General features: G+C 34.1%; 1 protein-coding gene across 1 annotated transcript in view; it reads left to right on the top strand.

Moving 5' to 3' along the window:
* Nucleotides 1-24,185, top strand: part of LOC123313068 (pancreatic lipase-related protein 2-like) — a 54,268-nt gene that overhangs the window by 2,061 nt on the left and 28,022 nt on the right. Inside the window, exon 2 of the mRNA XM_044897764.1 lies at nucleotides 7,445-7,713. Coding sequence (XP_044753699.1) covers nucleotides 7,445-7,713 — 269 coding nt within the window. The remainder of the gene's footprint in view (nucleotides 1-7,444; nucleotides 7,714-24,185) is intronic.

Below are 24,185 nucleotides of genomic sequence, written 5' to 3'. Positions count from 1 at the left end.
AATTTAAATATTACTGAGATTGAATTTGAACCATAACAGTAACTCCAAACATTTTTTTTTTTTGGTCTTTTGGCTAAGTAGGTACTAGTACATACTGTCATATGTATAAGAATGTCCGAGAAATTGAGTTTTCTGTATACATTAAATTTGAGATGGTCATATAGTATATACCATTTGTAGCCATTTGTATTCCACCCAATTGATGGTAGAATTCGCCGTTGAACTTGAAATAGCTGTGCCCAAGACATAGGTATTTCTATAAGTTTCATTGTCTCTTCTTTTATCTTTAAGGTGAGTGACAAAAGGGCAAGATGAACAATTTTGAACAAAACACATTATTTTTCAAGAAACAAAAAACAAAATGTTGTTGATTTCTTATACACTGTGCAAAAAAATTAACGCACATTATGGAAATCTCAAATTTATTCTACAACTGAAGGTGTTCTCAATGATAATTATTTTTATCAGAATTATGCATGCATATGTTATCAACTTTCAACGGTTTTCTTCAATACATATGTTTTTTTCCAGCAGAAATAAAAAAAGATGATATTATCAGATTTTGAATGATATTCTTAAATCAGTCGTTCTCGATCAATTCTAGTGATCAATAGTTTTTCTTTCGTTTGATTTTCTACACTCGATCGCTATGCAACGCGAAACACGCAATTTGACCCAAGAGGAATGTGCCCAAGCGGTAGTTTTGCGAGAAGAATGGTGGACATACACAAGAATTGCAGAAAGGTTTGGAGTTTCCCATACAAATGTGTCCAGAATGTTGCAGCAATTCAGGGAGACAGGTATGAATGTCTGAAGACCAGGACAGGGTAGACCACGGGTAACAACTGCCATTCAAGAACGTTACTTGAGAGTTTCTTCGTTGAGACAACGGTTTGCAACCACTCGCCTCCTTCAAATTCAGCTTGAGCAAACTCATGAGGTGCAAATTAGCACTCAGACAATAAGAAATTGCCTCAGAGAATATGATTTAAGGCCTCGTGTCGCGGCAAGAGGCCCAGCTCTTACCCCAGCCCATCGAAGGGCGCTTTTGGATTTTGCGAGTGAGCATATCCATTGGGAAGAGGCCGATTGGGAAAGAGTTCTCTTCACAGATGAGTCTAGATTCTGCCTCTACCATTGTGATCGACGTTCCCTTGTATACAGACGTTCACATGAAAGATATGCTCAGTGCAATTTTCTGAATACCACTGGTTTCGGGGGAGGATCGATTATGATATGGTGTGGAATATCTTTGACTGCTCGCGCACACCTAGTGGTCGTTGATAATGGAGCTATGAATGCTGATAAGTATATAAGGAACATTCTTGAAGAGAATGTAGTGCCATTTGCCCCATACATTGGTGAAAATTTCATTTTTATGGACGATAATGCCAGACCCCATCGTGTGCGCATCGTTCAGGAGTACCTTGAAGAGGTTGAAGTCTCTCGAATGGAATGGCCAGCAAGAAGTCCAGATCTCAATCCGATTGAGCAGGTTTGGGACAACCTCAATAGAAGGCTGAGAAGTGAGAAGTTCAGAAAATCATCCAGCTACTCTTAATGACTTAGGAATCCAACTCGGAGAAATCTGGAAAGGATTAGATCAGAACATTTTAAGATCACTCATTTTGAGTATGAACCGTCGTTGCCGAGCTGTAATTAACGCAGGGGGTGGAAATACCAAGTATTCAATCATATATCAGCATTTCAGTATTTTGAAAATTCTTCATTTCTCTTCTTTCACATAAGATTCGGTGAAATCCTGAATTTTTCTTCCATTTAATGTGTCTTGTAGTAAACTGTACAATGTAGAGTAAACTTTCATTAAAATTAAGATTTTCAGAATATGCGTTAATTTTTTTGCGCAGTGTAATTTCTTAGAATGAAAAGTTGACTCTACAACGAAATTCCAAAAAGTAGTTAAAGAGATTTCTAAGAATTGTCCAAATTTGATATCAAAGTGATATTTCCTATGAATCCTCGAATATCTTTATTATAGATATGCTCTACTACATAATAAACAAGGCCCATTAGTACACTCAAGATCCAAGGCTCTGAAAATATATACCATGTATTATTCAACATACCTAACTCATTTCATTCTATCAAAAACAGTACAGGATTCAGATAACAGATGAATTAAGGATAGAATGTCCAAGCGTCTGGCCTGCCGGAAGGACAGTTGCACACTACACTCAGTTCTGCTGGTTGTACACAAATTTCAAATGTTTTTGGTTCATCTCGAAGAACTTTTTTGGCTACCAGCAGTACACTAGAATTTTCCATATATGTATATTATTGTATATGCATATACTAGGAACTTATAGGTAATTTACAAAGAACAATAGCCGTGTTGCCAACTATATTTTCACTATTCCGTATGCAACAGCACTCACCAAACTCGAAAAAGCTTCATTTATTATCGCGTCATCGAAATTAGTAGCTTAGGTGAAACCTCTGTCTTTTCGTCTTATTTTGTTTTTAATTTTTAGTGTACGCCTCTAACCGACTGAATATAAAGCGAACAAGTCTTCTTAATGTCAATTGTCATAATTTGGTATGTGTCGCAGCTATCGTGTTGAAATTTGCACATTTATTATGCAGCTTTTTGCATTATTTCGAATGGTGATGATTTAGTCCTCCTAGCAGGCTAGCTTCCTATGTGAAATCAAACATTTTGAAAGCTGTCCTGGTGACAGGACAAATATTATACTTCCAGTAGGCCCATTGGACGTTCTATCATTAATGGCACCCAAAACTATTTTCATTCAATGTGCCGAATTCATTTCCATTCATAACGTGGCGTTCGTCAACTCGCTTTGTTTTTATAGAGGAGGATATATTTTTTTATTCCATTTTGACTTTTAAAGACGATATTATTGAACCCATAGCAACAAAGGTATATAAGTTGACGTTTTTTCATTCAGTGAAATATTATTTTTCAAATCACAAGGGAAATAAAGTCTCATTATTATGAACGGATAAACGTCATCTTGCTCTTGTTGATATGGATTGAATAATACCCTAGCAATAATCAATCGAATCGATACCTTTCATGACATATCATAAATTAGATGATTCTCTGGAAGTGTTTTCATTTGAATCCTAATCAAAATAACATAAAATTTTCAATCCAACACGTGAGTAATGAATATTTATTCATTCGCCCTTCGAGCTCATGCATTAAACTTTCTTCTCATTCATTCAACTCACTTGTTGTATTATATTATATCAAACATTTTTCGACATTTAGAATGTCACTCCCATTGCATGGAACAATGCTGGGTAAAATAAAAAGATACACTTAAAATATATGTTAAGAAAATACGTTGTTTTGATTAATATTCATATCTTGAAATATTTAAGTCTGAACTCTGAGATATTGTCACCAATAAAATAATGATTAATTATAATTAAGGTGTATTTACAAGAATGCCAAAATTTAACCATTCTGAAATATCACGCGACAAAATAGGAAAAAAATTAAAGGAACAGAAAAAAGAATAATCTCATAAAAGTTATGACTTATCTCAAAGAACAATAACAAATACAAAAATAAATTGACATACCTACAGGGTTGGCCATAACCTCATTCCGTTTTTCGAAGAATAACATACCATGTGTGGGCTTGTTGGAAATTTCACACTAAATGGAATCCCACCGTAACCTTCGTTTTTAATTTTGTGGTTATCGAGAGAAAAAGAAAAGTGTATTGAAAAAAGGAATATAATTTATAATTTATTAAAATAAACAGAGATTACATTTTCCGCGAGCTTTCTAACGAGCCCATACCGACGCATGGTAAGTTTCCATTTGAAAGACGCAAGTTGGATGGGATTGCGGCTAAGGGGTTGAAGCGAAATACAATTTTATCAATTTTATAACCATAAAATAAGTACAATCGGGACTCAATCAACGTGTTTCAGCCTCTTAATTCTAAGGTATTTGTTGAGAAACTAATAATTTAATTTTTCTAACAGACTTTTATGACGATCATGAAATTAAAGATACCACAAAGAATATGGTGAAATTCCATTTTCCGTGAGCTTTCCAACGAGCCTACACATATGGAAACATAAAGGGTGTTTCAAATTATGCGTTTTTTTTAAATAAATAAAATACATAATTTGCAATCGTTTTCGAAAACTTTTTATTGGTAATTGAAGTATCAGTTATGACATTTATGTACGAAAAATAATATCTGCCAAATGGCCTCCTCTTGCAGCTCTACAGACGTCTACTCTTTTGTTTAAATTTTCAACGCAATTTTGACATAACAGACGCTCTAACTCACTGATGACACGAATAATTTCATTCTTTAGTTCAGGAAGCGATTGTGAATTATTCTTATAGACCTGGCTTCTCACATAACCCCCAAAGAAAATAGTCCAACGATGTCAAATCACATGATCTTGGTGGCCAATTGACATCAGCGTTTCTGGCGATTATTCGTCCCGGAAATTATTGTTTCAATAAATCAATTGTGTCATTTGCAAAGTGAGGTGTAGCGCCATCCTGTTGAAACCAAATGTCCCCTTTATCAATATTTATTAATTCGGGCCACAAAAATTCGATTATCACCGAAGCAGTGTCTTGAAATTTGTTAATAATTCGACCAACAGTGCTTTCAGATGGACGATTTTGTAAACCATAAAAGTCACGTAATTTTCTGGAAAGACTTTTCACAGAACACTGTTTTTCATGAAATAATTTAACAATCTGAACGCGTTGTTGTTACTAAGTTCGAAAAATACACTCCTATTGTTCTTTTTATCGAGTTTAGTGGGAAAGATTCGATTAAGAGTACGATAGGAGTAGAGAGAGGCGATGGAGTGTATTTTTCGAACTTAGTATGTATCGTGTACGAAGCGTAGATAGAGGAAAGAGAAGATACCGCATTGCGCAGCTACGAAGGAAGCTCTCTGTGTCCAAAATCAACTTGTTTTTGTTTACGTTTACCCCAATCCGAATCTATCTTTTTCGGCATATTTTCCACAAATTACACAATTTCCTGGCATGCCGACAATGAAATTCTTGATACTTGATACTGATACTTGATACCCAAGTCTTAAAACGAACGAAACACTATTTCATCGAACACAAATACGATAATTAACATTCAAAGATTGGGGTAAACGTAAACAAACATGGAGTAGATGCACAGTAAATGTCAACAAAAACATAGAGATGTTGGACACACTTTTCTTGTTGTTTACGTCATCTTCCCCATCCTCTATCTACGGTACGAGGCCTTTTTATAAATGTCGTACATTATACTTTTTAAATGTCAAAATACCCCGACAAACTTGGTGCGCCATCTTTATTTTATTTATTCTTAAAAAAAACCGCGCAATTTGAAACACCCTTTACAAAATAGAGTAAGGAATACGATTTAAAAAACTCAACTACCCTGCATACCACGTATAGGGTGCATAGCAAAGTCCGCAATTATATTTGAAACATTGCGTAAAAGAAAATAAAAATTGATCTGTTCGAAAAATTTTCTACAAAAAAGTAAATACCCTATATATGAGTTTTGGGCCTTACTTTTTGATCTCTCTAATAGTCCAAGAGCCAGAGCCAAAAAAAGTCTCTGAGTTTCTTAAGCCTGGTTTTTTCTCAGGTGATTACAATCATAATATACAATAAAATGCCGCGGTCAGTCAAGTGGATGTTAGAACATGTGCCTCTGGTGCGCGGTCAAACATGTCGTGATTACCGACGTAATAAAATCAATTTCTTAAGGCTGAAACTTTATAAACTTTTGTATTTTGGTAAATCAAAATTATGTTAGTCAGTCAACGTCCAATCGGGACATAGCTGGTCAGTCAGCATTAATGTGCGTAGGTAGATAGAACTTGGGACTAGGAATCATCAAAGGATGATTAATATCCGTAGAATGCATCAAAAATTGTGAAATTCTGTTTGCAATGCTCTTCCTGGACTGCATGCTCTAATTGAAAGTGATTTTAATCCAGCTCTTTATGAGAAAGGTAAAAAAAAACCTCTGCAGATAATGAAGCAGAGCGAAGATTTTCAAAAAACATTCGCTGACCTTGGACTTGCAGATGAAAGCAACCAGAATAATATGTTGAATAGGGTTCAAGGATTTGTTTTCCATTTGTATGTCTTGAAAAAAATTAAATCAATTGACGAGGCAAGATTCGTTTTATTTTAGAAGACGTATAAATGTCTTAGTACCACAAACGATCGTTTTAAAATTAAAATAATCAATGTAGATGGGTCGAGTATGCCACCATGCCAATCAGAATTGATGCAGCAGTTCTTAAGAGCGAGATTAATTACAAATATTTGGCGTAATGCTCACCGTCAAATTCCAACGGAGCTATCTCTACTGATTACGGCTGGAAATTGGTGGATGAGATATATGAGTGTCATTGGTTCAAAGGCGATCAATTACCAGAACTTGTACAGGATGATATTATTCAACCTTTACAAGAAAATACAGGTATAGAAATATCTTCATTTGAATTAAACAATCACAAATTTATTTATTTTTTAGATTCTGCAACACCTGAGCTTGACGTGTCAGATCACGATAGTGAGAATAATGATATGAAAGATTCAGATGATGAATTATGTGATGATTATTTATAGCTTGTTATCCCTAATGAATTAAATGAATATTAGTTAAAAATGTTTGAAAATCAAGGAGTTCTTACCTGTGCGTATACCTGCGTTAGTTGAGTACACTGTTGATTTCGAACGAATTTTATTTCTGAGATTTTAAGGCACAATTGCGACATGGAAGTGCCTTATTAAAATAAATGTGTTACTTTGAATGATTATGATGTAATATCTATAGAGAGCGAAAAAAATTTAATTTTTTATCCACTGACTGACGGCGTTGTTCTACGGAATGGCTGACTGACCATTTTATTCATTAATAATATAGTCAGTAGTAGTGACAAAAAATTTTCACGCTTAATAAACGAATTGCACCCTTATAAACGACGCTACGCCTCGCGCTACGCACATTAAAGCTGACTGACCAGCTGTGTCCCGATTGGACGTTGACTGACTATCATAATTTTGATTTACATACCAAAATACAAAAGTTTATAAAGTTTCAGCCTTAAGAAAGTGATTTTATTATGTCGGTGATCACGACATGTTTGATCGCGCACCAGAGGCACATGTTCTAACATCCACTTGACTGACCGCAGCATTTTATTGTATATTATGATTGTAATCAACTGAGAAAAAACCAGGCTTAAGAAACTCAGAGACTTTTTTTGGCTCTGGTTCTCCGTCTATAATCTTGGTCCGCTATTGCTGCTGTAGGCGACATTTGTTTCAGTAAGTAAGAACATTCCAAAGACTTTTTCCATTCCAAAGAATTTTTTTTAGAACCTGCGAATCGGCCACGTTTCGCACATGTAGAAATGGAGTACAAGCATGTTATATTCATTTTTTTTTTCAGATACTGTTGGCTGTTTTGACCTGCCTCACAAAAGATCACCCTTACAAAAAGTGCCCGAGGATCCTGAAATGTTAAGAACAAAGTTTTATCTCCTGAGGAGAGACATAAACTTTTCGACTCCACAAATAATTCATTACGATGATGACGGAGAATCGCTGAAAAATTCTAAATTCAATTACTCTCAGCCTTTGAAAATGATCATCCATGGGTATATGAGTAGGTGGAATGAAAAAGGAGCTCTCATTGCATCGAAGGCATATTTGGATTTGGTAAGTGAAAATGAGTTGCAATTTCTTCAGCTATGTGAAATGAAAATCTTGAAACAGTAATTTCAGGGTCGTTTATCCATCAGAAGTCCATGTTCTTTTTTCATTTCTCCAGGTGTCGTTTGGGAGATATGGAAAAAGAAGTTTTTCGGTGCATTTTCTGAGCAGCACTGACAAATTGCGCTAACGTATTTTTAATGGTATAGATATAGATCCTGTGTCAAACGTTAGTCCCACTTTTGTCCACCCTATTATTTCATTTGTCCACCCACAGAACCATAGAAATCAAAGTATGAAAATTTTGGAAAGTGTAAAGTTGGCATCCCCAAATACGAATTTCGAAGCCAAAAATTCAGGTTCGTTTGTTCAACGTATAGGTCCATGTTTGTCTACTTTTTTCATCTGTCCAGGCATCGTTTGATAGATATGGGAAAAAATTCATGGACCGGTGTACTTCCTGAGCAACATCCCCAAATTGCGAAAATCTTTAATTTGAGAACGAGAAATAAAATAGAAATAGAATAAAATTGAGCGGAATTTCTAGGGATTTTGAGCTGGTAAATCAAAATAATTATCCCCGAGACTTTGTCATATTTACAAGACGGTTACAAGTTACAAGGACTTGGACAAAATTGGATATGTCAAGAAAAGTACAATCAGTCAAGGACAATATTTTATATATCCAGTCATCGCCATTTTTATGAAATGTGGACATTTATTGCCAACTGGACGTTAACATATGAACTTGTTTTTCCTTTTTCTTGTTTGTATATAAGAGAACTGAAGGCAAAATGGTATACTTAAGGAAAAACTAGACAAAATCAACAAAATGAAACTTTTTATGAAATGTACTTATAACTGAACAATATATAATTCTTATAACTCACAGGTAGGTACATCAAATCACAGAATTGGAAGATATCCTTTGATTTCCAAAATCCAATTTTGGGTCCATTAGATATGCCTTCACGTGAAGTTAAAATGGTATACGTTTAAGGGCAAAATGGACCCAATAATTAAACCGTAAGGTGAATGGTGACGATCTAATCTGAGGAACACATTTCGCATACAAATTTCGTGTTTTCATCATCGCCGGCACAACTATAATGTGCCCAGAGAAGGCAAATCAGGCATTGCACCCAACCTTCATTTAATTCGGAAAATACATGAGAGCAGTAGAAGCACTCTGTATCCTCCTCTTCATCATCAGATGTGACATTTTTCACATGTTTTTTCCTCTCCTTTCGTATTGTTTTTATCGTATTTTTTTTCCTATTCGTCTCCTTATCTGTTTCAAGAATCTTTTTCACCTTTTTCGCTTCGTTTGCATCGGCAGGAACTGATGGAGAATATAGATATAGAATAGAATAGAATAGAATAGAATATTGTGTATTTGACCAATTTACAAAATTTAGCAGTGATGCTTTTTCTTAAACGAAATAAAATATATCATTCTCTCTTTCACATTAATGTAAATGAACTAAACGACAAGAAGTTAGAAGAAGTTAGAATAGCTGTTTTGCCACGTCTTATATTTTTCTTCTTCTTGGCAGATGTTTTTGGAAAGGGCATCATCATTTTCGGGCTAACAAAAAAATTGCTATTTTCATTATTCTGGTTGGTTACAAGTAGATTGGTCGTGGTCCTTGAAATGGATGTTGGGATTGGCGGTGTTGTTTGAAGTTCAGATGATGAAAAATTCTTTGAATCCATTGAATCTATATATTGTCATTTGAATGTAATGACGGAGAAAGAGAAACATATAAGGAAGAAGATAGTTGTGGCTCATTCATTATCAGTTCTAGATTCGCCGCAAAGCACTGAGTAGAGGATTAGAATGAATGACTTGAGAAACTAAGATAATTTTTGGTCTCTGAAATTGGTAGCATATGATTCGAATTACTGGATACAATAATTGCATAATCTCACATCTTCAATACATACATACCTACTAACCTACCAATGGTTAGGTATTGCAATATCATTGTTAGACACTTAGGCATCGAAACACATTTCATTTCTATTCCATTTTTTGTACACTCCAATAAGGCGTCGAGCTCACCTGATCGCAGATTTATGCGAATGTGCAATCTCCCTGACAATATAGAAATTTTTCAAATAAGACCTAGGATTTTTTTCGACTGTATGCTAAAGGGCATTTTCTGTGAATAATTTCAATGTTGAGTCGTGTTATTTTATAACTGGTTTGGTGTTTCTAGCATAATCTAGGATTTTAATCCCTGAATGCTATTTTGGGTGCTAGCACGTGTTTGTTATTCAAATTATAAATACATAAAAAATAAACAATTCTCACTAATAACATTGAGCATAAATAAAACGTATATTTGGTATCTATCTATAAACCAATGTTCTTCGAGAAAATATGCTGCAAATATAATATCTCTAAAGTTAAGAGAAGTGTAATTATAGCCAGGTTTTCGTTTAACAAAATGTTACTGTCTTTCCCTGGTTTCACAAAGCTTGATCAAGAAATCAACGCTTGATCAGAAAAACGTCACTTTGTTGATTGTTTTCAATTGTTAATTCAGTTATGAGCATTCACTATAGACTTCTCTCATCAAACTAATGATCTATATATACTTCATTCAAATTTATTTTAGCAGTCGGTTGGCCATGAAATAATTTTCTCAAGTTTTTGTAACTAGAACAAAGTTCTAGTTCATGAAATGTCGTTAATGTCATAACGCCGTTGCCACAACTAATATCAATTTTTATTACGAAAATGCCAAAAGTGATTGAAAAAAGAGACAGGGTTTCAAGAAGTGCTTTTTTGAATTCAGGTCCGCTCATTCAAATAGTTATACCCTGATATTCTAAAATCCACAATACGTCAGACGGTATCGAACATATTCAATGTAAGAGAATGTATATAATGTTTCATCTGAATCTAAACGACTTATATTTCAGCTGGATATTTCCACAATCAGAAAGATTTTGAATGATTAGGATGACAAAGAATTTCCTTCTATTGGGAGACCCAAAAAAAGTGGTGGCATTTGAGAATTTTATGTTTGAGTGAATTAATGCGAAAAGTTTACTACAGGATTTTCGATAAATTCATCGGAGAATAAGTTCCCTAAAATGGATTTTTCTATTTTTCATTTGACTTGTTCTATACAATGTAAATGCCTTAAGGTACTAATAAATACCTAATTATTATTATTACATCAATGTATTAAGATGAATAGCCACAAATACGCGCAAATTGCCCTGTTACTTGTTGATTCATGTGAAATTTTTGTTCAAAGGTGAAGTTCATCTCAACTTGAAACTTCAATTCCTTTTACTTATATTGATGCAAGATGATTTTTGTTGAAGAATTTAACATTCTTGTAATTATCTGTTAATTCCTTCGAGAGATACTCATTCCCAATCACTGCATCATATGCATTTCATTTCATTTCGGGCTTTCCATGCAAACAACTGGATTTGGTATGCTTTCAATCAGTTTGTATAAACTTCAATTATGTTCGTCAGATATTTTCCGAGGAGATTCGACATTGTGTTAAAATATAATACGTAATAACAGAAACTTTTACGTAGAACGGGCAACATAGCATTGATTTAAAACCCAAAAATGTTTTGACAAGATTCATAACCCCACATTTTCGTACTATACAGAGTGAAATGTGTCAAATTTCCATTGCCAACCGATTGCTAAAATAAAATTGAATGAAGTATACGTCCATTCAATGATTCTCAATTACTACCATATTCAGTAATGAAAAGGTTTTAGTTGCTGTCAAATCGATGATCGGGTTTTCTGAAACCCGTGCGCACTCATACACTTAAATGAATAGTGATTCAATTAATCTCAGAAATGTCTGAGATCTCCCAATTTCAAAGTAAATTCAGAGGTAGGTTTAGGTACAAAACTGACTTGACGAGAATCTCGAAAGTGTTTAACGTCTTCAGTCCCACAAAACCGTATTTTCGTCATTGTAATTAAAGAAACGAAACTTTTCTAGCGTTACTTTTCGTTAAAAATCCAGGAAAAACTTAAGCGACTAGCGACATTAAACTAAGAGATACTTTTTGATGTTCTTCTGATCTTTCCACACTGGTAGAACATTAGAAAATAGTTTTAGGACTGGACGCCAACTCAAATATGACTTATTTTGAAGTTAAAATTTTTTTCAAATGGAGGAATATTTCTTAATGTCACTTCTCAGTTAATGGAGGTTGTTAGCAAATAAAAAAAAATTCACTATAAGTCACAGGTAGGAACGAGTATATAGAATATATTATTATTTAAACGTGCTTTGATTATTAAATGCAATAAGATTAAATAGGAACGTGCAACAGAATAAGATTATTTAGGTTGGGGCGCTTTTGGGCTTTTTCGTTAGGCTTGGAACTCTTTCTTTACTGCCGGGCCCCATTGCGGGGACTTCTCCTGCGCCACTGAACTATAACACCTTCATGGAACAAGACGTCGGCGTCGGGCTTATACAACCAGAGACAATTGTATACAACGATGGTTGTCGTTTACCATCGAAGATTAAGGGTTGTAACTCAGTTGGTTAAACTCTGGTTTTCGTTGACCGCTGGTTATCGTTCATTGGGTTGTTGTATGACAGAACTTTCGAAGGTTACCAAATGGTTAACTGTCGAATTGTTTATACCATCCGATTTTGGGGGTTTAACCAAGGTTTAGGCCAGGATTCACAAATACATGTATATAAAATCAGAGAGCATGGTATAAATTAACCTAAATTAAGATATATCCATCATATGATGAATGTTATAAATCATAAATGAATAGAAAAAAGTGTAAATGAATAACACAAAAGGGAGAATCTGCGTGAATTTAACTCAACGGAAGATAAAAATTTATGGAACTCGTTGAATTGGAAATAGATTCAAAGGCAAAATAGAATTTTCGAATTTCTCAATATTTATTTATCAAGATAAAAGGGTTCACATTGTTCATAATATAAATAATAATTGCTGCATCCCACATTTAAATGAATATTTATTTATGTTGCCGAGTATGCCGAGTGTTATTTTAGTTTTCCTCAATAAATATATACATGATAATTTTGCAATAATATGAATAATAATCCATCTTCTCCTTCTTCTTCGATTATCTTAATGTCTAAGGACAACAATTAGTCCCGATAATGGGGTTTTTACTGTACGTTAATGCTCGTTGCTAGGAAACTACACAAAACCATAGACAAACTACACAAAATGGAAGTTTACTTAACTACTTCCAGATTTTCGATGTTACAACGGAAATGGACTTAACCTTCTTTGGTAGGTTAACCATTGGTCTCATAACCAGTTGGTTAACCAACTGAGTTACAACCCACAAGAGTTAGGTATAATAACTAACCCTATAATCTTTGGGTTACCACCCTGCTTGCAATATTATATTTCTTTCTGTAATGAATAGGAAATTAAAATATTTGCATTTCCGAAGAAACTGCATATATTTTAATATTGACAATCATATTTGTCCAAGCGAATGAAACACGCAAATTATCCTCACAACTACTTATGTTAACATTATCCTCATATCCGCTTCAAGTAACTACTTACGTAATTTCTAATAATTGGAAATCGACGAACCCGAAAAATTATGTTCTATCCGGCCTGCCCGCGCATCTGTGAAGTGAAATGAACTACTTTCTCCGAAAGAAAGGAGAAATTGAACAAAATAATCGTCTCTTACGGAAGTTAGTATGGGTAATATTAGGAATCATAATAGTAGATATATAGAGGCTGTTTATAGAGCACTATGCATTTTTTTCACACAGTTGAAATTGATTCATTTCTCCTTCATCTATAAGATGATCCCTGGGGTCGAATGAGATTTTCTTGATTTAAGTGATCTGAGCATTTTGCGATACAAACATATTACTTCTGTAAATAAGGTCCAAAAAGTTAGAGAAGAGGGGCCTTAGGTGATCTGAAGTAATCGGGTTTTCCCACACGTTACGTCACACTAAGTTATCATGAAAATATTAGGCGCTGTCATGGCTACGAAGGCTCAGAAGGGCCATTTGGCCTCATAATATTTTACAAATATTTTTTGTGATGATAGTTTAGTGTCTGAATTATAATAATATTATTGAAAATGTCTAACGGCATGCAGATAATTCCTGTCTGCATGCCATTAGAAATTTTCATAAAAATATTTTTCTTTCTTTGAGGTCCGAATTTAGTATAATTCCAGGATTGGAGTCGGAATTTTATTTAGATTCGACCTTTTGCACACTGAGAGAAAGGATTATTTATATTTAACATATCGATTTGTTAAATACTTATCAGTTAAATATTAATATTTCATATTCCTGGTTAACGTTATTTGTTACATGAAATTATCCCGCAAAAAAATTTCAGCTTTGGAAGAAATATTTGGAATGTTACATAATTTTTTCAGTTATTAGTTGAATACGAACAAATTATGTTTATACAAAATAAAGTATTTTTGAGAGATCTACGTGTGTTGGTTAGAAATTTTCTCATTATGCTAGGTAATATTGGTTTGTTTTCCATAAATATATCAATAACGAAGAAATATTTCTTTATCTTGAACATCGGTATCTTTATAATGAATTTATGTTAAACATTTAAAAGAAACGCGATAATAAAATACTCTATAAGATACGTTTGTTTATAGAAAAGATATTTACTCTCTAATCACATTCGGCCACGTCGTCACGTGCATCAAACTGACGAATGATAACCGGGAAGCTTCGCGCTATGTGAGAGACTCAGGAGACTCTACACCTGCGACACTTTCAGGCACAACCGCACTAATCGTAATGGCGTATCTTGCATCGTAGAGGATCTTGCGTGGTTTTGTTTCAGTTTAGATTTGTTTTTGTGGTACTGTGAGTCAGGTAAGAGAAGTATTTTCTTATAATAGATTTGTTGAATTGTTTTTGAAAGTCATTCACACAATCATGTAAAAGTTATAAGTTAATATTTGCTTTCGTTGGTCCTTATTAACACATCCTAACAAGATCCTATATACCTATTAACACATGGACACCCTAGACATCAACCAGTGGCTCATGCTTTGAGGCACGGAGCATTTATAAATGAAATTTCACGGTAGGCTAGTTTTGAGTATTTTGTTCATTTCAACATTTTTAACTCTAGTATGTGTAAAGTCGCGTTTATGTTCCTCTCCATTTTTCGAAGTTTTAATGCTTCTAATGTTGAAACAAGTGTTTTAGTATGTTCTGTTATTCATATCAATATTGGCAAAGAAAAAATTTCAATGATTTTTCAACGATATCATATAAAAAGAGGGGTGCAAAGTTGGCAAAATTCAGAAAACAAATTGGTATAACTGACTATTTCATTGTCATGTTTTCACGATCTCGTTGGAAATCATCAATAAACCTTATTTGCCAGTATTGAAATAAATGAAAGAACATACTATATCACTTTCTGAACGTAATAAGCATTAAAACAAGAAATCGAGAGGGGCCTAATGAGAAAACATTTTTTCAAGTCCAGATATGGATATGGATTCTGGCGCTCGAAATAACATACATTTGTTGTTATATAACATATATTTTTACATCTAAGAAATGTTTATTCCGAAGTATCAATATAATTTTATGATGAACGGGTAGATATTTACCATTTAGAAATGCCTATATATTGATTGTGGTGCCTTATTTTTCTGTTCAAGAAGGTGTACACCATTTTGATTGTACTTATAGGAGGAGTTAATTTGTTTTGTTTATTACTGCGTATGTATGTGTATATGTATTCACATTATTTTTGAATATAATTATATTTTCAGATCATTCAAAGTGCATTGCATATCAGAAGGGCGTCATGTGATTAGTATGTTTAGTCTGCATGAGTTTACCACAATTTATTATTCTTTCATTTATTTTGTTGCTCCCAAAATTGTGGAGATGTGTATATGAATATATACATAATAGATTAGTGTGTTTTCTTGTGTGAAATGTTTTTTGTATATCCGCCATTAATAAATATTGTTCAGTTTATAATTTGATATTTTGGTCACCGTAGTACCCAAAACTAACTACAAAACAAACCTAAATAATAATTACTTATTATGAGTTCAACAGAGACAAGTTCTGAGCTGTAGTCAGAATCAATCGCAGAATACAAAAATATATTGACGGAAGATTTTGTAAGTGGCTATAATAATTTATTCAATTTTTTTCCTGTGTTCCAATTTTTTTTCACGTGAAAATGCACCAATAAAATACATTTTTCTCTGAAAATTTAAATCTAAGGATTATAAAAATGGCACAGAAGATCTAATTTACACTATCAATTATAGTCACATAATATCTTTAATCGAAAAGAAAAATATTGCCAATATACTTTTTCACATGTAGAATACAAACTTATCGTTTATTCAATATAAAGGTATGTATCATACCTGGAAAAGTAACAATGTTGTTTGACAATAAATCAAGTATCATACAAAATAATCATATATTCAGTGTAAAGGTACGGCATCGTATATGGAAATATAAAACTTCTAAAATTTAGGTATAATGCAAACTGATCGTTTTTTCAAAGCAAAGAAAAGTATGATATGCCAAAACATACTAAAATTATTCAGCAATTATCAAGTACAATACAAACTAATCAGTAATTTCACGGCAACATTTATATATTGGAGATATGAATATATTTATTACACAATATGTAATAAGTTCTATGTCAAAAAATATTTTGCTGGCCACAAATGAATATTTGTTATTAGAAAACATAGCAATGTTACTCAGTAAGATATGATTTCATAATATACAACAAACCATTTATTTACAAAATTTTAACATTTCAAATGTTGGGGTGGAACTTACGTAAGTTGGGCCCTATTCAAAGCTGATATTTATTTGTGTTTACCTTATTTTATTGACCACAAACAAACGTTTCTCTCAGTGCATGGTGTTTTATGACGACGTAAATCATTTCACGAAAAACAGGTTGCTTTTGCAACGAATATTTATATCTATATATAATGTGTTGCGGAATTTCTGTTTGAGATGACAAAATAAACTCAAAGTTGTTACTCTATTATCAAAGTTTCATTTTATGAATACATCTTGAATATGAACGAATTCATAGGTACCTGTAATCAAAGAAACGACAATTGAAGTTTATTCCTTGGATTATTATTTCCTTTAAACAATTATTATTCGAATTCAAAAATTTTTCAAGGTTGCCTTCACAAATTTACTCTTAGTAAGCTCTGATTACTCAAAGCAGCGTTCACAAACATGCGTACATTTTGTCTTCCTCGGAGTATGCTCTCTGAGCATGGTCATAGTCATACTCTTCTCTCGGATAAGTTTGTAAATGCAACCCAAATTCTTCGAAAATTATCAATTTGACAAATGTACGTTGTTATCATAAGATAGTCACTGACATCTGCAGCAGTGAGTACAGGGTGGGCAGAATTCGTTGTCTACTGAAGGGATCTCGAGAACTATAGCAGCTAGAAGAAAACGGACGACACATTCTCGAGCTCTTTTTTCTTGACTAATCCAAAACTGAAAACAGATCCAATCTAACGTTCATAGATGTTTCTGTATACAACCAATTAAATTTAATAAATTACCACCGCATGTTGAAAGAAATGTTGTCGCTTGGTTGAACCAAAATTTCAATGTTAGTTGGATTGGTCGGCATGGTCATGGAAAATCTCAAAACACTCAGTAGGTACGAACACGAAGAGGTCCCTCAAAGAAGCAGAATCATGGTTCGACTCAAATGGTCTTCATCAAAATGTTGAAAAAACGAACATTCTCAGAATAGGATCAAGGATTAGAACAGATAACATCAAAAGTACGAAGTTTCTTGGTGTACAGATTCAAGAGAATTTTAAATTTGATATTCATATAGAGAATCTTACTCATCAATAATATTCCTCTTGAACAGACTGAAAAGATTAACTACCGAAAAAGTACTCTTGGACACCTACTATGCTCTTTTCCACAACGCTATGTCCTATCTATGGCATTCTCATTTGGGGAGATGCACCCGAATCCAAAACTGATTTCATGAAACAGAAGAGAGCAATAAGAACTCTTGCAGGAACAAACAGCGCCGACTCCTGCTCCTGCAGAGACTACTTTAGAAAATTCAACATTCTGACTTTTTACTCCCAATTCATTAATGCTTGCCTGCTGCATGTTCATGAACATAAGCATAAATACATCGAAAGTGGTGAATTTCATCAGTATGCCACACGTCACAGACAAGATCTGTGTATACTGTACCACAGAATAAGGAGAACTCAGAAAGCTACTAATTACTTAGCAATCAAATTATATAATAAACTTCCGGAAGAAATAAAACGGACGAACGGTTTCAAAAAACGTCTCAGGATTCTTTTGACGTCTAAATGTTACTACTCGATTGAGGAATTCATGTTAGATGATTTCGGGTAGTAAAAATTCATAATTAGCTTGATATTTCTTGTAACTTTTTTTCATTTTGCTTTTCTATTATACCTATGACTATTATCGTTACCATTTGTTTGTAATGATTTGTAGAATAAATTTGATTTGATTCGATGTGCTATGGCCACCGAGATCACCTGATTTGAATCCTTCGGATTATTTTGTATGGGGACATTTGAAACAACAAGTTTACGCAGTGGAAATTAATGATAAAGAACAATCAATGGAACCTGTCATTAAAGAGAAAAAGTCAGGTTTGATCTACAAGATAAATTGTGGTGATTGTGATAAAGTCTATGTTGGACAGACGACACAATATTTAAAAAGCAGGGTGGATCAACATAGGAGGGATTGTTTGCGATCAAAAGAATCGACAGCATTATCAGCACACGCTCGAATTTGTGAACATAATTTTGATTTTGATAATGTTGAAATATTAGATTTCGAGAAGAATTGGTTCAGAAGGAATTTTAAAGAAATGCTTTATATAAAGAGAACTCCTAACACGGTGAATTATAGGACTGATTTGGGTGGACTGAATTCTACATATTTGAATTTAATAAATAGAATAAGAACAAGACCGTGTAGACATATTGTTTTTTAGATTGTGTGTAGTGTATATTAGACCGACCTGTCCATTTTAATATGTCATCTTGATAAGATTGTTGATTGTTAGACTGATTTGGATTATACAATTGAGTGATTTCTTTCAATCGCGCCACATCGTTTGGTTGTTGATGCTCTATCCCGATTTGTCTTTTAACTCTTCATGACTTTGTTTTTCCTGACAATGAATTTTTTAAATTAAATTGTTGATGATTTGTTCTGAAGGTTAGTCCCGTCACCATTAATGGCTTTTTGTTGTCCTTTGAATGTCTTACATCTTTTTATTTTTTATGTTTTGTAAATCTGATTTTGTAACATTGATCTAAAACATTTCATATTTTAGCTTGATAAAGGCTACATATTAGCCGAAACGTTGCTGATTGAACAATAAATTGCATATATGTTCCTATGACCGTCATTTGCCACCCTTAGTGAAATATATTGGAACGAAATACCAAATTGAATCAATGGAACCAATGATTAATGCAGTCGAATCAACTCAAAATAGGCAAAACATGCAATTAGTGTACAAATCCCTCATTCTGCGTTGCCAAGCATGTATAGAAAATAATGGTGGCATTTGATTTGATTAATTTTTCCTGTATTTTTATCAGCTATTGAAGTTCAAAAAATTGATGAAATGCAGAAATTTTGAGCACTAACAAGGCAATATCCAAAAATTTTATTTTATCTTTTTTATCAAGAATAGCAGCCTGTATACGTTCCTCAATTTTTCCCCTCGAATTCTGAATCACCCTGTATAATTCTAACTCCTTGAGTCTCTACCTAAGATCGTTTGATATGACATGAAATTAAAATTCGGAATGTCAAATAGTTCTTAATTTTTTATCCACGTTTCAGAAAGAAGTGAGATGTTCGATCGTTGTGTGACTCTATCCTTGAAAATCTATATCCATCCTGATAAACACAATCCAAGGTGAAGAGACCGCTAATGAAGTTCAAGGGTTACCGAACGATTGCGAGAAAGGCTACAAAATTCATCTTGTAGACTTTACTTTCACGTTGAGGTTGCTGAAATCATTGGATCTGATGATAAAAAAAGCCATCATCTCAACTGGAGACTTCAATGTTATTTTTGCTTCAGAAGCAGCGGCGCCACTCATTGAATTCTCCAAACGAACACTGAATTCGACAATGAATGCGAACCATATATCTATTATATAATAGATATATGATGCGAACAATTAGAGAAGGAACATCAAGATGCGGAACTACGATCGATGCTGTTTTCTTTTCTTTTTTTTCTTGAGAGACCCCGGGTTTCATAAAGCTTGATAAGGGAATCAACGCTTGATTGACGAATAGAGGTCAATTCGTTTTCAATCGATAAATTCAGTCATGATCATTCAGAATATCACCCTCGTATCATATTATGATGTTCAAACGTCTATTCAATTATTTTCAATTGCTACTTCTTCAATATATTCAGAAATGAAAAAGTTTCGATGATTTCGTTTTAGAAATCGAGTGACTGTGAAATCGTCGATCGGACATCGGATCCATAACTTGATCCATTCCTGGATTTACAGCCAAAATCACCATTGCTATCGCGTAAAAAGAATTTTTTTAAACTCTTTTTGTTGTACAGAGTGTGAATGAAAGGCTTTTCTGGTGAAATTCGTCTTTTTTGAAAAACAATTTATACAGAGAATACTTTGTTGAGCATTACAAATGAAATCAGTTCCATTCATATGCGCTTAAAGCATTTTGCTTTTAACGATACTTGTGCACTAATTATGCTCGATGAGGCCTACAAAAACAAAATCCGCACTCCATGTTAACTTTGAAGCTGTTGTTCTGAGAAAACTGTAAAAGATGATATGATACTTACAATTTACTCAGATTTTTTTAATCAGATGTCCCTTATGTATGTCAATGCTGTTAATCATTTTAATTATATGATATCCTTGACTGAAATTTGAAAACTCATTCTGCATATTGTATACTACCCTACCCTCCCAGAAAATCAATCCATATAACAATATGGATTAAAATTAGCGCAATAAACAGCCATCAGGAAGAATTTCGGAGAGTCAGTTTTCAATACTCTCAGATCAGAGATCACTGATATGAGTCTGGCAATTACATTCTCTGGGTGAGATTGCCAACTCATCTGTGAGTCGAGAGTTAGTCACGAAAACTTAGTCTGTTTCATACCTATATTCATGCAAGTTCCGCAGGGAGGAAAGCAGATACCTACGCCTACAGATCGAGGACGGTAATGAGAAAACAAAATTTTGTTTGTTTTGTCATGTTGTGATGGGCTCTTTCTCTCCCCTTACCTTTGCTCGGGCGCCACTGGGACAATCAGTGAAACCCCACTTCAGTCACAGAATCTTCAAAGAATTAGAGAGCCCGGGTAGACTTGAGTATCTGTGGAGAAGGGTATCGATGAATACTAAGGTGGTAGCGTCTTGTAAGTGTCTGCTTTTCAACGGTCTTTAGGCGTTAAAAAGCGGCTGATGAAATACGGTCCAGGAAAACACGGTTGAAATAGACGGTAAATGCGGTTAAATTTTGTACGGTTACTCCAGACGAGTACGGTGGAAATAGACGGTAAATACGGTAAAATTTTGAAATCCTGGCAAGTCACTCCCTCTGTCGGCGGAAATTGGTACGGTGGCTGGCCCCAGTCCAATTGCAGTGCACCCAGTCTCTCTCTCTCTTTCTCTCTGTGACCCTCAAAATGGCTGCCAGTCAGACAGCAGGTCGGAAGAAGCTGTCAACCTGTAACTTGATCGGTCGGAAGTCGGCAATATATCAACAAAATGAGCAACAAAAATACGGTAGGAATCCCAAGCCCTCCTGGGACCCAACGGCGGTCGAACGGACGCGGAAGCCGGCACTCTACACAGCCTACGATCACTAGATCAAGTTTGAACAACGGTAGGTAGGTATTTTCAGCCAGTCCAACGGACTAAAGAAAGCGGAAAATAGCGAAGATATCCCCTCAGGTATGCACTACGAAAGGAACAATAACGCTAAAAGTGACTTGCCCTAAACTTTCAAACTTGTCGTATTTCTAACTATACTGCACGGTAAAACACCTTACACAATTTCCTTTGCACCTAGATCTCAACTGACTCGCTCTTGACCTTCAGCGCCGGGCGTCGAAGAAGTACCCCTCTCCTCGGAAAATTTGCTCCACTATGGGTAACTAATTTCCCCATTGGATATACTCACATTGTTCGGTCAATCAACCGCCTCGGAAAGAGACAGAAACAATTGAAGAGAAGGAAAAACGGAACGAGTCAAAATACCTTTTTCGAATCAGAAAAAGTACGGTTGAACGGAAAGAATTATAAAATATATGAATTCTGAAAACAAAAGATATATACGGTTTCCGCTACAAACATGGGCCTGGTCATGTTAGTTACCATCTTGTGTTTGACAGATCATATAACAAAAAGTATTGTTGGAAAAAAAAACAAATTATATTCACCTGCTCTTCTGACCAAAGGTATCGAAGATACTTATTGGCTGAATATTTCGGAAGCATATTATTCTACCTTTATTTTTTTCGATCCTATAGGATTTAAGTGGTTCCTGATGCCCCTCAATAGGTGCGTGGAGGATCATAAATGGGGTATATTTTGAAATTCAATTAATCCTGCCCTATATTCTAGGTACATTAATTGATCCTCTTATCCTCTATCAGTTCTCGCAATACTTTGGCATTAGTTGCAGCTTGATCACATATTGCAAAAAAAGGTTTAAAACCAATTTCTAACGATCTGTTCAATATCTTGCCAAAAAATGAATATTCAAAACATGTTTTATTTGAACTCCGCCTATAATAGTTATTTATACAAAAAGTGAGTTAAATGAATGTTTATTCATGAGAAGAAAGTTTATTTCTTCGAGTGAATATACATTTTTAACTCACGTGTCGTATACAAAATTTTATCCCATTTTGATGATAACTAGTTCAATCAAGTAGTTATTTATTCTCTACATTCTATACACTTTTTGGTGCTCTTTATGAGGCTCATATAACTGCCCATTTCAAAACATTACTTACATTTATTATGATTATTACGAATTTCGTCGCAAGCAGCATTTATTCGATCTAATAATAATAATAATTGTTTCATTGTCAGGATATCTGTTTCATAGAACTTGGTCTTCAAATAAACCCAAAAAAAGAAATAGAGGGGTGTCAGATCAGGGGATCAAGCAGGCCAATGTTGGTGTCCTCCTCTTCCAATCCATCTGTCTGCATATTCTCTATTAGTAAAATTATGGGGCATTCTGAACATTTTTAACTACTTAACTTGATAAAGGGACCTGAAGTAGGTACTGACGAGTACTGTTTTCTATTCATGCATATGATTAATATTTCAATGACATAAGACCATAATCTTCATAAATCCAATAATAGCAATAATGGAATAAATGAAGAATTCAAAAAAACATTTATTACATTCAAATTTTCAATTATTAACCCCACCATTGAGTATTAAACCTTAAAGTTTAATACTCAATACCCCCACTAAAAAGGGAATGAGGACAAAATGAATCCGGAAAAGTACGATTCATTCTAAAGATATCAAGTTATAATTATTTTTTTTTCATGATAGCGTAGTTTTTGAACTCAGCTAAATGCCCTCTGTTAGTATATTTTGTTGAAGAGTAGTTTAGTTGGAAAATAAAGTCTGCTTATATCCTTTTAAACCATATATTGCCTTCTTGAAAGTAACCTTCGAAACCTTGCTGATAAGCAATTTTGTAATATATTCTGGAGTTATGACTTCTTTTCTTTTCGATGAGTAAAATGTTTTCTGTCGGACGACGACTGCGTGTATTGCATTTTCCTTTCATAGTCGACTTTCTGCTGAAACCCGTTTTGTTATCGCACACATTGAAATTTTACCAGCAAACATTAATAAATGAAAATTTAACTTTTCTATATACTGGGGCAGGCCGAATAGACTGCTCCCTTTTCTAGAATCATTTAAATTAATGAAAAATACCAACATCCATCACCCCCTATTCACGGTTTTCGTTTACCGGTTTACTCGTGCAACACCCTGTATAGGCGTTTTCTGTGAAAAATTGCCTCAAGCATTTGGAATTATAATATGCATCTCATTAAAAAGAATACAAAGATGTATATGTATCAAAAATTCCCCAAGTTCAGTGGAAATCAGCTATGCTTCTGAAAGTAGGTATATGTTCGCATTCCTTCTGTCCATATATTCATTTCATTTACATCAATCGATTCAAATCCTTCAATTTGGTCCTTGGGCTAGTTTCAACATAAACAAAACCTCTTTCTTGCTAATTTGCAATCCATCATAATGCAGAATGAGGCTAGATCTATCTATTGCTCTGTCAATAGCTCTATTCCATAATGTTTTGCAAGAGAATGACCTTGTAGGATTGATAATTACCAGATAAACCGATAAACGA

Source organism: Coccinella septempunctata, chromosome 5 (genome assembly GCF_907165205.1).
Source record: "Coccinella septempunctata chromosome 5, icCocSept1.1, whole genome shotgun sequence".
Classification (NCBI taxonomy): domain Eukaryota; kingdom Metazoa; phylum Arthropoda; class Insecta; order Coleoptera; family Coccinellidae; genus Coccinella; species Coccinella septempunctata.
The sequence above is the reverse complement of the archived record's forward strand: the minus strand, read 5'-3'. Positions and strand labels throughout refer to the sequence as shown.